General features: G+C 27.1%; 1 protein-coding gene across 5 annotated transcripts in view; it reads left to right on the forward strand.

Moving 5' to 3' along the window:
• LOC142325503 (1-phosphatidylinositol 4,5-bisphosphate phosphodiesterase epsilon-1-like) overlaps nucleotides 1-16,234 on the forward strand; it is a 1,691,101-nt gene that overhangs the window by 1,593,800 nt on the left and 81,067 nt on the right. For all 5 annotated transcript variants that reach the window (XM_075367353.1, XM_075367348.1, XM_075367349.1 and 2 more), the window contains one exon: nucleotides 3,654-3,803. In XM_075367353.1, coding sequence (XP_075223468.1) covers nucleotides 3,654-3,803 — 150 coding nt within the window. The remainder of the gene's footprint in view (nucleotides 1-3,653; nucleotides 3,804-16,234) is intronic.

Raw genomic sequence — 16,234 nt, forward strand, 5'->3', positions numbered from 1 at the left:
AAGAGTAAGTGAGATTCTTAACTTTTTTTTTTTTAAAGTGATAAAACAAAATGAAACGGATATTTATTTTAAATAAAAGCTTTTTTGTATCTATCAATTTTTGGTGATAACTGCCTGCAGATCGATTTGGAGATTTTTATTTACATGATAAATTTGCAATAGGGAAGTCTATTCATATTTCACTTCTATCTCAATTTCATTTTTACTGCTATAATTTTAACGATGTAACTCATTACTACTGTAAATTCATTCATTAATAAAGATATAAATTTCATATTATTTAAATCTTCCTCCGATTTCAGTATTTTTTTTTTTTCATAATGTCACTAATATAATATTTTTTGCAAATCATATCTTTTTAATACTCGTATTAGATTACATTAACTCAAAACTAAATTCTCATTTCCTGTTGATGAAAAAAGTATTAAAATATAATTTCAGCATATTCAGCGCATTAATTAGATGGAGGAAATGAAATATGATAGCTGTATTCATTACTATGTTCCTAAAATTAAGCCTACACACATTTGAAATATATCTATCGTTAGGTATAAGCTACTCAACCTACCTTTTCCCTCTTTCTCATTCTATCTGTCTATCTATTTATCTCTTTGTTGGTGTATATATATATATACATACACACTATGATTTGTTTGTTTTGTTTTCTCAAAGGACTTCATTATTTTTCTTATTTTCCAACTATCTGTACACGTTCGCAGAGTTCATTCTTCTAATCCAATTTTGCTTTTTTCACTATAATTTAAATAATTAAAAAAAAAAGAAAAAAACTAAAATTTCTTAACATTTTGAATATTATATAATATACGATAAAAATAGTAATAATTTATGTCACTTTAAATTTTAAAAAAATGATTTCAAGAATTTTAGTGATTTTTTTTCTTTGCCGGTTATAACAATATAGGCTGTTATAACGTTAAAATATGTAGCGGTCAAAAAAAATCTAAAAAAAAATTGTATTTTTTTATTATTAAGTTTTGTGGATTAAGGAGATTTTTTGTTAATTTTAACGAAGAAAATAGATTTTAAATATATTTACCAAGGAAATAACTGCAAAAAAAGATTTTATTCTAATGTTCAAAGTCCAAAAAATTTATATTTGTCAGATGGACGTTAGTTAGTGCGTATATACAGTATAACCTCCCCAAAACGGAATCTGACGGGACCGAGTAAGAATTCCGTTTTGAAGAGGTTTCCATCTTGCAGTGTTTTTAAAAATCGAGCTAATTTATCGTGATGTCCTGTGCTATAAATTATACAAATGTAAAATGTAAATTTTTTTTTTGAGCAGGTTTCCGTTTTTTGGAGGTTTCACTGTATATAGGTATGTTGGCCTGTATTTGGTCTTATAATCTGGATCCCGTTGTTGATCGATTTTTTCAAACGTGTTAGTCAAATATTACATTAATTTTTTAAGTATTAAATTTCTGCAAAAAAGAGGTAGGGTTGTTTTGGCCGAAATACAATTTCAAAGCTTTGCTGGGGCACTTAAGCAAAAAATGTTTCTTACTGAAGTTGAGGTTTTTTTATAAAGATCACAAATTACCAAAGGCTTCCCTTATCATAAATTACTTATAAATCATAAATTACTTGCCCCTTCCCCCTAAAATGGCTGTATATATATTTTTTTTTTTTTTAAATGAAAAAAAAGCGTTTTCATTTGTTTTTTTTTTCTTTTTTCATAAAGTTACAAATAAAGGTTAAAATCATTAAATTGAAAAAGTATTTAAAAAAATGAATTGTATAACTTGACCGGTGTAGCCAGGAAAGTCAGTTTTTTGAATCTACCACAGATGTTTGGAATTATTCATCAGGTCATAAACAAATGGAAATAAGTGTCTTTTTGACTGTTTTACTTATTTAAATATTTTTACATAAACAGATAATTTTTTTCCCTAGAATTCATTTTAATAATTTTAAGTTTCCATTCAGATTTATATTCTAAAAATTATTGTGGCTAGCTGTATATTATACAAATATAACTTTTGAAATTTTCTTTTGGCAGAATGACCAATTAATAATACCTAAATAAATAAATATACAAAATTTTTAACTAATTTTACAGCATAACCTTTTAATCTAATTTTATCAGTCAATAAAAAAAGAATGATGTAAATTTTTAATTTTAATTTTCTTTTAAGAAATACTACGTACAAATAGGCATTATGCTCAATCGTACCCATAAAGAAGTTTTCTTTTTTTTACTGAATGAAAAAATTAAATGTATGACCTGGAAATTCAGACCAACCAGTCCTTTAACAATTATTGAAACTACGACCAAATTAATATGCTAGAAATGAAATTATAATTAATAAAATAACTGTAAAAAAACATTCAAAATTCGTTTAAAAAAAATTTATTTAAAATAAAATGTAAAATTTGATGGCCGTTTCGATTATTAAACAGTCATCATCAGTAAATACTGATGAAATAATGTATATTAAAATAATTGATTAAACAAATAAATAAAGAAAGAAGAATAATATATTTTTTATTACTTTCTTTACATCTCTGTACGAAGTAAAGGAAGTATTGTAATCGCGAAAAATTTCGGTTTTCAAATTTCAACGAAAATATCCATTTTGATAATTTTCGGTGTGAAGCCCAAAATCCAATTTTTTGGGATTTTGGACTTTTTCTTAACTGCAGTACTAAGCTCTCATTAAGAGCGTTTCAACGGTATATCATAAGTGGTAATAATTATATAACGATATATCATAAGTGGTATCGTAATTGGTTCCAGAGTTATAGTCAAACAAAATTTTAATTAATAACATATTTGGATCTTACAAGGGGAAGGCGCATCGGTTCGAATCCGACTTCATTTCCTTTTTTTTTTTAATTTAAATGTATTGAATTATTAATAATTATTAACCTCTGATAGTAAAAAAAATTTACAATAAATAATAATTCAATAATAACAATAAAAAAAATGAAAAAAACAGAAGTTATTAGTGAAGATTTTATGTACTCTTCATTTTAAATAAATGTGTATATGTAATTAACAGGCGTAAAAAAAACTTCCTTTACTAAAATTTAAATCTATTATTAGTACTATTGGATAATAGACTTAATTTTTCTGAAATTATTGGATCACAATTCTGAAAAAAGGATTAAAAGATTTTTTTCAATGATAGTATTAAATGTAAATCTATCTGATTGATTTGTATTCATCAAAGAATGAATTTTTAATTGAATATTCGGTAATGATTGTAGCCAATTTGACATTTATCTCAAATCATTCCCGACACATTTAAATGACTATTACAATAAAAAAATTATCACGTCCAAATTTATTTACCAATTTTCCACTGAACTTTTATAGTATTTCAAAACAATTTTTCCATAAATATGCGACGTAATTACGAAAGACTACGAAAACCGTATGTAATTGCGATTTTCTGTATACTAGAAACCTATTTAACCTCTTTTTTCGATTAACTTGTTCGACACCAATACAGCGGTTTATATCCGATTTCTAGATCAGCTGGTTCCGGGTTCGATTCTAGGCAAGTCTGACATTTTTACGTCGGCCCGATCTTCTCTTTAAAACGTATATGTAGTATTTTTTTTTTATGGTAACGATAAAAATAAAAATTCATGTAAACTTAACGTACATTTTCTTTTATTTTCAGGAGCAAAAAAGAAAATTATTTCATACATCTGTATACGAATCTGAAGTCCAACTGAAAAAGTTATATATTCAAACATGTCGGCGTCTTCCAGCCCACGGATGTAAAGTTTATCAGGTTAAAGAATTGCTCAGAGGAAAAACAAAGAAAAAGGTAATTATTTAATTAAATTAACGATAAATTTACTATTTATTTTATTTTAATTTTGTATAAAAATATTTTTAAAACGTTATAGGTTTTAAAATATTATAAAACGTTATAAGGAAATATTTTCAAAAAATCAATATTTATTATTTAAACAAAATATTCCTTCATGCACTTGTGCTTTATTTGTTTATGTAAACGAAACATTAAAAAAAATTAATGTAATTTTTCTTTACCTTAACTATTGAAAGAGCAGTCGTTAAAATAATATTGGTATATCTTACATAAAAAAGAGGAATTCACTAGGTATATCTTATAGTCATACATACATACATTTACTAGAAACTAAAATAAACACGTAAAATATGCTCGTGCTGTTTATATAGCATATAAGGAAAAGTAATTATCGTTGAAATATAAAATTTTAAGTAAATGCGTTTGAGGAAAAAATTTAATTATAATCAATTTTCTAACCTTGTATTTATTTAGATATTGCGATCAACGTTATTTCTTAATTAAAACTATACTCTTGCAGAACATCCTGATTTGTAACCTGAACGTTATATATACTTTAGTTAGGATGTATACATATATATGTATTATATCGCTTTTCTTATATTACTAAAATTATAGACAACAGTTTATTTTTATTGTTGATAATTTTTTTCTAAAGTATAATTATTATAAAATACCATAGGACCTGTTCATAAATAAGAAACTTATGGTCTTCAGATAACTTCTACTTTCACATTTTTAGATTTTTTTTAATTTTAAAAGACCCCCTTCACTGTTCATACGTATTTAATATTTAGTTAAATATTAAAATTTAAAACTGAAGGGAGCAAAGTGACATTTTTTTGCAAAAAAAAATAATAAAATAATTTTTTATATTTCGAACTGTGTATTACGTAAATATCACTTATAAATAGCATAAATTTATAAAAATTATAAATAAATTTATTTTTTTCTTAGTAACATCATTGTTCTAGAGCTATGCTACAAGAAGGGAAGTATGGTAATCAAAAAATAAAATAAGGATGAATTTTTTTGTATTTTTCAACATTTCAAGACCCACGTACCACAAAAAACAAAAAAAAAAGAGTGGGGGTAATATTTGTATGTACGTACGTATTTACTGTGTTTGTATGTTTGAAGCTTTATAAATTTTGACTGGATGAACCGATTTTGATGAAATTTGGCACAGAAACTAGTGTATATATATAGGACAATTTCTTGGGAAAAGTTTGGAGATCAATATCTCCAGGTGGTGGGGGTGGGGTAGACAGTTTCATTAGGGTCAATTCTCTCAAAATTTTGCTATTGAAACCCGACTTTATATTAAGCTCAGTACATGCATATATGCTTATCTTTCAAAAAAAAAAACTTTCCGCCAGATTTTCCCCCTTCCCCAAAAATCGAAAAAACCTATCTTGTTATTTATTATATATTTTTTTAAACAAATTTTGTGTTTTATGTCTTCCTAAGCATAGTAGTAGTGCAAGTGCTCAAAAAAAGAAAATTTTGGAGGTAATATTGTGGGTGGGAGAGCATATCAGAATTTAAAAATATCGATTTTTTTTGTTGATTTTTTAGTTTATTAAACTTTTAATTATATATATATAATATTACAATAAAATTTCATCATAATTCACCCCCAAAAAAGAAATCTTGGATAACGTTTTTATTAATTGTACATTTTTCAGTTTTTTGTCATTTTCATTTAACACAATAAACGTAAAAAATAGAGTTTCTTGGATGGTGATTTTGGAGGTAGGTGAGCAGAAAAAAGTAAAAAATCCATTTTTGGAATTTTATAAACTTTTTTCATTTATCATTATTTTTTCACTGTATAAGAATAAATAGTCAATGCCAAGAAAGAATAACAACTTTGTTGTCAGTTTGTTCTATTAGTTTTCGATGAAAATAAATGCAATACTTGAGGAAAAAATTTATTTTTATTTGTCCTTTCTTTTTTCTTTTCTTAATTTCTCGTATGTCAGTATGTTGAGAGTATTTTTTTTTTAATGTATAAAAGTGTTATCTTTTTAAAAAAGTTTGTAATACTTTTTAAAATTTGAATATAACTTTTTAAATTAATAAAATTGAAAAATTCATATTAAATATCAAAAATTTACTTTTAATAAAAGCCTGATGTGGACATCACATGACTTCCTTGTACACCTATTAAATTACATATAAATATTTTTTTTAAATGAAGTACATAAAATATTATTTCATAATTGTTTTTTTTTACAATCACAAGTTAATAATTATTAAATCTAATTTAAATTAAACAAGTTAAAAAAATAAATTAAAAAAAAAGCTAAAAAAAAATAGATGAAGTCTGATTCGAACTGATGTACCTTCCCTTTGTCAGAGCCAAATATTCCATTAATTAAAATTTTAGTTGGCTATAATTGTGGAACCAATGAAAATAAGTATCACTTATGATACATTCTTGAAAAGCTTTCAATGAAGGCTTATTACTGCAGTTAAGAAAAAGTAAGCCCAAAATCCAGTTTTTTTTTAGATTTTAGGATTTTTTAGACACTTTTGGTTCAGTTGATTGCAATCAAACATGGCGGTGCACGACTAGTCCTAAATCCAAAATTTCAACATCTTAAGACTAATCGTTTTTGAGTTGTGCGACATACATACATACGTACAGACGTCATGCTGAAACTAGCCAAAATTGATTCAGGAATGGTTAAAATTGATATTTCCATTGAAAAATGAAAATTGAAATTTTTCGGGATCAAAATACTTTGTACAGGGAAGTAAAAATGTAAATCTTTCATTTATTTTATAAAATTTAATTAGGTATCATTTTACAGATACAAAAGTATTTATTAACCTTTGGTTAAAATAAATTCAGTTTTATCTGCCTACTTTCTTTTGATAAAAATTGGATCAAAAGAGTGGTTTTTTAAATGAATTTGAAGCTACTTTAACATTATATTAATTTATTATTTTTAATTTGATATTTTTTATAGAATTATTTAAAATAGTTATGTTTTGATTCAATTTAACATAAAATACTTTATCTAAAAGATGGAAAATTTACAAATGTTTGCCAGTATTCATCATCATATATGGTTGTGGTGGTCTCTTACACCAAATCTGTCTATATCATTTTCTATTCCCAGATAAAATTAGCTTTCATGATAGTTACAATTTCCTTTTCGATTATCTATAATCATATTTTTCTCTTTGCATCTCCTATTGTTTTAATAAACCCTTCTCTCAATAATATCTCTTAATTTTCTCTATTTTGATTACGCTTTTATTTTCAATCATTTTCTTCATTTATAACTCTTTCTGTCCATTTAATATTTTAAACAGATAATCTTCGTGCCTCCAGCAATTTTTTCCTGTACTTTAGTATCCATGCTTTACATAACAAGTACATTCCAGACTTCAGAAGATACTTCCTGAAACATCATGAAGACTTTTAACTTCATCTTACTACATGATAGCTGTGTTTTTATGTCAAATACTTCCTTAGCCAGGTATTCTTGTTTTTATCCCATTTTTTCACTTTTGCAATCTTTTATTAAACATCATTCCTTAGAATTTGTACTATTTTACTCGTCAAATTCTTTCTTCTTTTATGCTGACATTCATTAACTCACCGTTTCCTATCTCCCATTACTCTTACTTTCTAAGCTTTGTTGTGTCTTCTACATTCTATAATAATATCGTTAAGTTTTGAAATCAGTTGTTGAATACTCTGTACTTTATCTTCAAAAAATATCATATATTATTTATTTTCCTTCCTCCTTTGCAGAGTCTTGATATCCTTTTCTAGAACATTTTTTTACCATATTTTTAACATTAAACAAGGTTGGGGATAAACAAGATTCTTGCCTTACTCCTTTCTGATTTTCTGATTCCAGGCATATTATTTAAAAATATTTTTGATGCCTTCCCATCCCATAAATGATGAAGTAAGATTTTTATTAACTCTCCCTCCTGAACATGCTTATATATTTATTGGACTGCTCCTTAGAAAATATAATCGAGCCAATGAAAAATTTCCCACAATTTTACATATATGTCACTCCTTTCCATAGGCTATCTGCCAATTTTTGTTTTTCCACTCTCTTTCAGTTAAGGAGATTGCATAATGTAGTGGTGAATGAGTGCATATATAGGTTACATATTTGTGTGTGTGTGTATCTTTGTGTTGTGTATTTGTAGTTGGCATTGGTAGGCTTATAAATTTCTGTAAATACTGTTAAATATTATTATAATTTATTCTACGTTGACATACATACCCAACATTTGAAACTTAAAGAATTTTCTCATTTCTACTCTTAGAGAAAATTCATTTACCATTTTGATGATAATAATAAGTAGTTGAATTAATTCTTTATAATTCTTTTTATTTATTTTAAGAATATTTATCATTCTCTCATAAAAATTAATAAATCTGTGCTACAAAGGTATTTTCCAACAAGGTGAAAAAAATAAGTAATTCTTTTTTAAACTGCTTCAACTATGTTATGTTTTAATAAAAATAAATAATTTAAAGAAAAATACTTTTTACATTACTATTTTACCTCAATAACAAAAAATTACCAGAAAAATCTGGGAACTCATTTTTTGCTTTCGTAGAAAATAAATAAAAAAGATTTTCGGCGATATATCACTTAATCTGATTAAAAATTACTTATATTTCTAAATTTAAACACATGTTCATGTTAATTGAGAATTTTTATAAAATTTGTAATTTGAAGTTATGAAAAACTGAAATTTTTTGCATTTTAACTTGCTGTTTTGTGAACCACGTTGTGCTGTTTGGGAAGTAGGAGGAATTATGCTTTAAGAAAAATTAACCTTGAAGAAAGAAGCCTATTTGTCACACAAATACTGATTACCATATAGAATTAATTGGTCATTAAATTTAATAAAAAATAAATTATGAATTTTATTTTAATTAGTCATTTATTTTTGATTTATAATTTTAAACGAATAAAAGTAAATTAAGTATTTAAAATAATTAGCTGAATCAGTATGAAGCCCGCACAAAAGTTTCAAAGCCTTATTTACCAAGAGAAGCGAGGTACTGTTTTAACTCAATCTTTTTGTGTTTACGTTGTTAGGGTTGTGTACATTTCTGATTTTTACAAAATTATCCAACAAGGATCCTTGTTATTACCTGAGACAACACATTTGTAACAACTTCTTTGTAAAATCTCATTTTTAAACACGATAATTAACATTGATATCATTAGTCAGTCAATCATGTCTGGTGTCCCTGAAATATTGCTTACAGTATTGCTAACAGAGTAAGATTATTTCTGGCACTGGCTAAACCTCTCACAATCAATTACGACTGACAACTTTGTTTTTTAACTTAACTACATTAATTAGTTTAAATTTATTCATTAGATTTCGTTATAGATTCAAATTTGTTTAATTCAGTATAGAATAAATGGTTCTATTATTTATATAGCTACTAGCTGTAGTAATAAACTGTATGATAAAAAAATAAGCAAAAATATTTGGTTTTAACCTTGGGGGAGGGTGTTCGTAGCAGAACAGAGCAAACATACTGAAAATTTGATTTTCTTTCCCACCAAAAGCTTTCCGTTTTGCATGCTGCTTTCCAGTACTTTTTTCCCAATTTTTCGGGAGAGTCTAAAATTGCTTTACAGAAAAATATATCTGGCTGGCATATTTGTAGACTTATTGCTTTACAAATAAATAATGTATAACATCAAAAATCCATTGTATAGACTATATATATTCATTATATCTTAGTATAATATATGTATAATTTTTCATTCATTATTTGTATCTATCTCACACAAGGTGTCTTAAAAGTATTATTACTATCACATTCTCTAACCATCTGAATCTTAAGAGGTCTCTTGAAAGCAGTTTGGGCATAGCTTAAATTGCAATACTAAGGATATTCAATTTGAAAGATCTACTGGTCATTCAGAATTTTCAAAAAATTCAGTGTCATGAGACACTGAACTTTATCTAAAAATAACAAACTTAGATCGATAGTATTATGGATATATTTACTGTATTACCCGCATTCCAAATCCAACTTTCTGAAAAAATACTTCATTCCATAAATTACTCATGGAAACAATAGTTTTTAACTTTGGCATTTTCCATAAATTTCCAACAAAAAGCTATCCATTAGGAATTTTAAGAATGCTAAAGTTTGTAAGAATTTTTCAAAAAAGAAGCAAAACTTATTCGATATTCTTTTTAAAGTTTTACTATAACTTTAAAAGAGATGAGCTTTTATATTACTTTAATATATAGGCTCCCAACTAGAATAGGGTGAATGAAAGCAGTTAGGTTTTTGAGGAAAATCATACCGTTTATTAATTGAAAAAAAAAAATAGTAATAAAATAAATAACAAGATTAATTAGTTCTGATTGTAACAGTAGTCTGGACCGAGTCCGGTCGATCATTTGAAACAAAGAAATATATTTACTTTTATTGTACGGAATGGGCGGGAAGTCCCTTTCCACTGTAATAAATCCAGTTTAATCAGGCTCAACCCACAGGGTTGGTCAAGTGGTGAACGCGTCTTCCCAAATCAGCTGATCTGGAAGTCGAGAGTTCCAGCGTTCAAGTCCTAATAAAGCCAGTTATTTTTACACTGATTTGAATACTAGATCGTGGCTACCGGTGTTCTTTGGTGGTTGGGTTTCACTTAACCACATACCTCAGGAATGGTCGAACTGAGAAGGTACGAGACTACACTTCATTTACACTCATACATATTCATCCTCTGAAGTATTATCTAAAAGGTAATTACCGGAGGCTAAACAGGAAAAAGAAAGAAAGCTTAATCAGGCTCTATAGCTGCCTATTCTCCGCTGATGTCGCTCATTGCTGCTGGAAACTGTGAGGAGGATAAGCCGTGGTGGGGAACATCCGGTGTGTTCATTCGTGGTGGGATGACCTTAGTCGTAGTCGAATGTAGAACAACGGCGGATGTGAGTGCGTTCACTATCGAAGAGCGTTTTGTTAGCGCGCGCGTGTGTGTGTGTGTGTGTGTGTGGATCCACTAACGTCCACACTTTGGTAAAACATTGGAGAATAATATGAATGACTTCGTGCGTTTTGGGAAATCATCACCAACATGGCAAAGTTACTAACATTAGAAGAAGGCTTTTGCGACGGGAAGTGTTCTAAATGCGCCGCGCAGTTGGAGGCCGTGCACTGGAGCTGAGTTGTCTGCTGCTATGGAGGCATCAATTCAACTATCACCGTTGAAATCAACACGCAAACGTTCTGAAAGATCGACAATGCGAGACCGTATGCGGAAGGGCTTAAAAGTTAAATGTTTCGTGCCGCTACAGTTATTGAGTTAATTTTACCTTGCTGGACGTGTTGTCACATTGTTTTTGAACGCTTTCCGAGAGCAAACGATAAAAAGAAAGTCATGTTCCTAGACTAATGTGCGATTTATCGAAGCTCTTGTAACCGAAATGGTTTTTCTGGGCGAAAGACAATCTTCACTTTTTTTGAGGAAATCGACACACCATCCGGCCCATGTTATGGTTTAGTCTGGGAAACCGTGCCATATTTCGTCGGTAATCTGGGCACAATAATCGTCGCAAGTCCTTAGGAGGTCATTATCGCTCATAAAGTTCCTTTGTTTCAGTCTCTTTCTTCCTTGGGGAAACAAGCGTAAAGTCACAAACAGCGCGAAGTAAGAAACAGACTGAAACGGAGAAACTTTTTTCAATATAATTTTTTACGAAATTGCGCAGTAGAAAAAGTCTTGAGATAACATAAATGAATTACATTATTTTATAAACTATTATAATATATATATTTCTACTATAAAAAAAAATAAATATATTTTTCTAATTTTAGTGAACCATTTTTGCGTGATAATAATCAAACAATAGCAATTTTAAACGCAGTTCTGTTTCTGACAGTGATATAAACAGAATAAAAGTGCTGTAAAACAAGAGGATTTAATTGCGTTTAATATACGACTGTAGCTGTTGAATGGAGTTGTATTACAGACACTGAAATAGAAATTAACTTCTTCAGTATGTAATTGAGAGTGGAATTCTTTCTTTGAAACGAAAACCAGATGGGAGAATATTTATCAATTACAGTAAATAAGTTTTTTTTTTTTTTTATTGCGATGTAATAAATTAATGAATCTCCCGCAAAAAGAGAATATATATTTTTACGCAAAATTATATGTTTTCTGTATAACTCAGAACGTCCATGTGTTTGTACAAATAGTGACTTAAAATTTAGTAACTACGGAATGATTCTCTTTACCATTGTATTTATTGAAAATTTAAACTAGATTTTAGTGGTAAATTTTTCCAAGTATCCCATTATTAAATTAAAAATAAGGCTAGTTTTAACAGTTTTATTTTGAGTCGCTAAATCACTTCATGCCTAACCCAAATTGAGATTTTTAAAACAAACTGTATTTCTTTTATCAAAATCAGATAAACTGTTCTCGATTTATCACAGATCTAAGAGAATGACTTTTTCTTATTTCTCGTTTATTTTAAGCAGGTGAATGACGTAATTCGTAGCGAATGCTATCTGGTATCGTGTTTACAGTATATAATTAAAAATTTGTTATCTGTAATTTGATGAATGCAAAATATTTTTCAAATTTACATAATGAACTTATTTTAAACAGACGTACGTTTGATTTATTTAAGCGCCATTTAAAATATTTACCTGATGAACTCACCTTAAATTGGACTTAAAATAGATTTATGATATTTATATGTACTAACAATCCACTTTAGTTAAAAACAAATCTTCATTGTTTTTGTTAAAAGGTCTATTTTTATTTAATACACTCAGGATCCATTTTTGCTAAAAAAAGGAATGAACTTTTTTTAATTATAAAATAATTTTTAACTTTTTTCATTAATTCTTTTTTTGTAAAATCAAAATTATATCTGATTTATATAAATTAAATTTATTGGAAAATAAACGTATTGACTGAACCAGTTGAAAAATTTGAACTTAATTTAATATTAAACTGATAATAGATCATTTCAAGATTAAATAAAATCCTGATTAAACATTATTGTCGTTGTTTTTTTTTTAATCCCAGCCTATTTGAACACTGGTTGTGCAAAATTATGAGATATGCTTGATAAATATTATTCTGAACACCTAAGGAATAACTAAATCAATCACAAGGTTGTTTCCCGCGTGATAGAATTATTTCAAACAACGGCAGGGTATTTTTAGTTATAAAATCTATTTGTAACATATAAACACAATCCATTTTGTTATACTTAGATCTTTTATAAGTTTTCTTAGTCCATTCTTTTAATAGATTGGTGGCATTTTCATGATTACTCATCAACATTTTCATTATTAAAACATGAAACTTTTGTTTTATTTGGCAGATTGAACAGGTGTGTTCCATCATCTCAGATTTTAGAAAATAACATTGACTAACTTCAAACATCTTCCTCATTATTGGCATAATCATGAGAAGAATTGTTAGTTACAAAAGTTGTTTTCAGGAGTGTATTACAATATAAGAACTCTGTGGTTATGGTGTGCGACTGTTATTTCTGGTTTTTTTTTCATAAATAGATAAATAATTGTACAACAATTATTTTTAAGAAAATATGTTAAATGCATTTCTTAAAGGGATTAGGTGCAGATACTTAGCCGGGAACAGTATCCTTATAAAGCCATTATTACATTTTCTTAGTGAATTCTCCTGCCTTCTTTAATAGTGGTCTATCGTAGCTCAACCATTATAGGTACTTCATGACTACTTCATACTACTTCAAGTTCACTCCTTATTTAATACTAAACATTTTTATTTGGGATGCTCTCTCTTATTCCAGCTAGGCTTACTAATCCATAGGCCAGAGAAAGATACATACGTTTAGATATTGTGGAAAAGAAAAACCTGATATATTAAACTCCAAGTAAATTTTTTTTATCAGTAAAAAAAGAAATTTCATTAAATACAGTTTAATGATTTACAGGAGCCAGTTTATTAAAAATGTATTTAGGTACACATTCCTTTCCTTTCCTTACATCCTTAGCAACACCCTGAACAAAACAGATATTTCAGAGCAATCAGAATGTTAGGGATGATATTTAACTTATTAAGCAATGAAGTCATTAAATGGATTTTGATGCAATTTCTTGAATTATAACTATTCAATTTCTGTCAAAATTAAAAGGTTTTGCATTTTCTAAACTCTTAAATTTATAAATAATTTACAAAAATATGAAATCATCAAAGTCTTTTCCAGTGATCAAGTTCTGAATTTGGGTTTTTTAGCAATGAGAATTCAATGTGTCTCACACTATGAATTCAGAAAACATCTCAATATGAATCTTATATTTCTACTGCAACTAGAAAATTTCATGAATAGCATTCTAATGTAAAAAAGGATCTAAAACATAACTTAAAATGTACTTATATTCTTACAAGAAGGTATTATTATCAAGTGGTACTCTCAAATTATTAACATTTAATATCTGAGTGAAATTTTCTTCTCTATAAGTGATAAACTATATTCTATCAGTGATAATAAAACCAGCTGTAATTAACGAAACTAATTTTTTTAATGAAATAAAGAAAACATTTCATTATTATGGTTTCTGAAAATGGCATTCTGTTACTCTGTGATAGTGAAGACCTAGATTTGAATATCCTTGAATTATACACTCGGTGTATTTCAACAATTGGAATTACTTTAACAACATTATCTTAGGATAGTAAGCCTGAAATTATTTTAGGAATAAATCACTAATTTAAATGTTTGAAATTAAATAAACAACAGAAGAACTGTAATTAGGATTATTTTAAGGAAGTATAATCACAAAAGAAAACAATTTATATTCGAAATTAACAATATTACTTTGCAATGAGAAATATACTTTTATACACTTAAAAAAACACTACTCAATAAAATATATAATTTTTAAATGTATTTTGTTTTAAATATGCTTGAGTAATTTGCATATAGCAGTGTAAATAAATAAATCAATCTTTTATTCTGATCAGTACAAAATAATGCATTACAAAGATCACAACAGGATTGGGTAGATACATTACTCCATGGATAAAAAAAGGAGTTAACAACATTTGTCTGGATGGATCAAGGGAAACTGTGGTTAAACATTATTCAGAGCCATATCATAAAATATACAATTTTAATTACTAAATAAAAAATTAATGTGATTATAAAGCATATTAATTATATAAAATATAAACTCATGAATTAATGTTAAAAATATTGTTAACTGTAATTACATGAAAATAATTCAGAATTCAGAAGGTATTATGAAAATTATTTCAGTTGAATAGATGCAGAAAATTAAAATTTTTGTTATTTTTTATTTGCCATTATTTAGAAATTCATCAAGAAAGTATATAGTTTCTGTAAAAGAAAATGTTTTATTATTAGTATTATTTTAAATAAATCGGTGGGAAGAAGCAGTTTTTAGATGGTTTGGTAATTTATCTGTAACGAAAGCATAATAAGGCATTCTCTCTTAACCCAAAATATTATGTTGTTACACAAAAACAGTCTTGTTGTCTGGTTTGATATAGTTGGACATTGCTATTTTTCAAGAATAATTGATTATTCTTTTAAGCAAGGATTGTACATTCATAAAGTTAAACATAAATATAAATTATATATTATACGCATAATAAATAATCAGTGTGGGTTTTTTAAATTTATTTATTTATACCTGTAATTTATTTTTGTTCAATTGCAATTATTTTTTATACATATAACCTTTTTCCTTGCTTTTTCTTGCTTTCCTTTTGTTTATTAATGTAGAGTTTAACTTGTAACACTTTACGACTAACAATTGTTTAAATACTTAAAAGAATTTTTACATTGTGCTTCGCACTGCTGGTATCCCAAAAGCATTAAATTATTTTTGTGTTTGTTTCTCTGTTGTTAATGTTGTATGTATGTCAGTGGCGAAGCTTCTATATATGCTATGTAAGTGGTGCTTAAGATTTTTTAATTTGCTTAATGTAAGAAATAGTGTTTTATACACTGTTGTAGAACAGTAGAACTAGTTAAATATTTCCTTAAACATTTGACTAATACAAAAATAGTTTAAAGAAATTTTGTTACCATTGTATGCTATGTGGTTTTCAATGTTCACTCTTTTGATGGAGATTAATAAATATTTTTAGCTGATATCTAAACATTCCCTTCTCTTTTAATTTTACAAACTACAGTCACCTCTCCACATTTATGATATCTTGTTAATAACTTACATTATTATTACATATATTTTTAGAAGTTTGCCATTCATTGCTACCTTTTACATTACCTGTACTTTTAGAAGATTGTAAAGGTAGTGTACAATATTCTTTGCTGACACAAATTGTAAAGTTGTTTGTTATTTTATAAGTTTTAAATTTGTTTTCATACATTTTTGTAAAAATAATGCATGGATAATATAATTTTTA

The sequence above is a fragment of the Lycorma delicatula genome, chromosome 5 (genome assembly GCF_047948215.1).
Source record: "Lycorma delicatula isolate Av1 chromosome 5, ASM4794821v1, whole genome shotgun sequence".
NCBI classification, from domain to species: domain Eukaryota; kingdom Metazoa; phylum Arthropoda; class Insecta; order Hemiptera; family Fulgoridae; genus Lycorma; species Lycorma delicatula.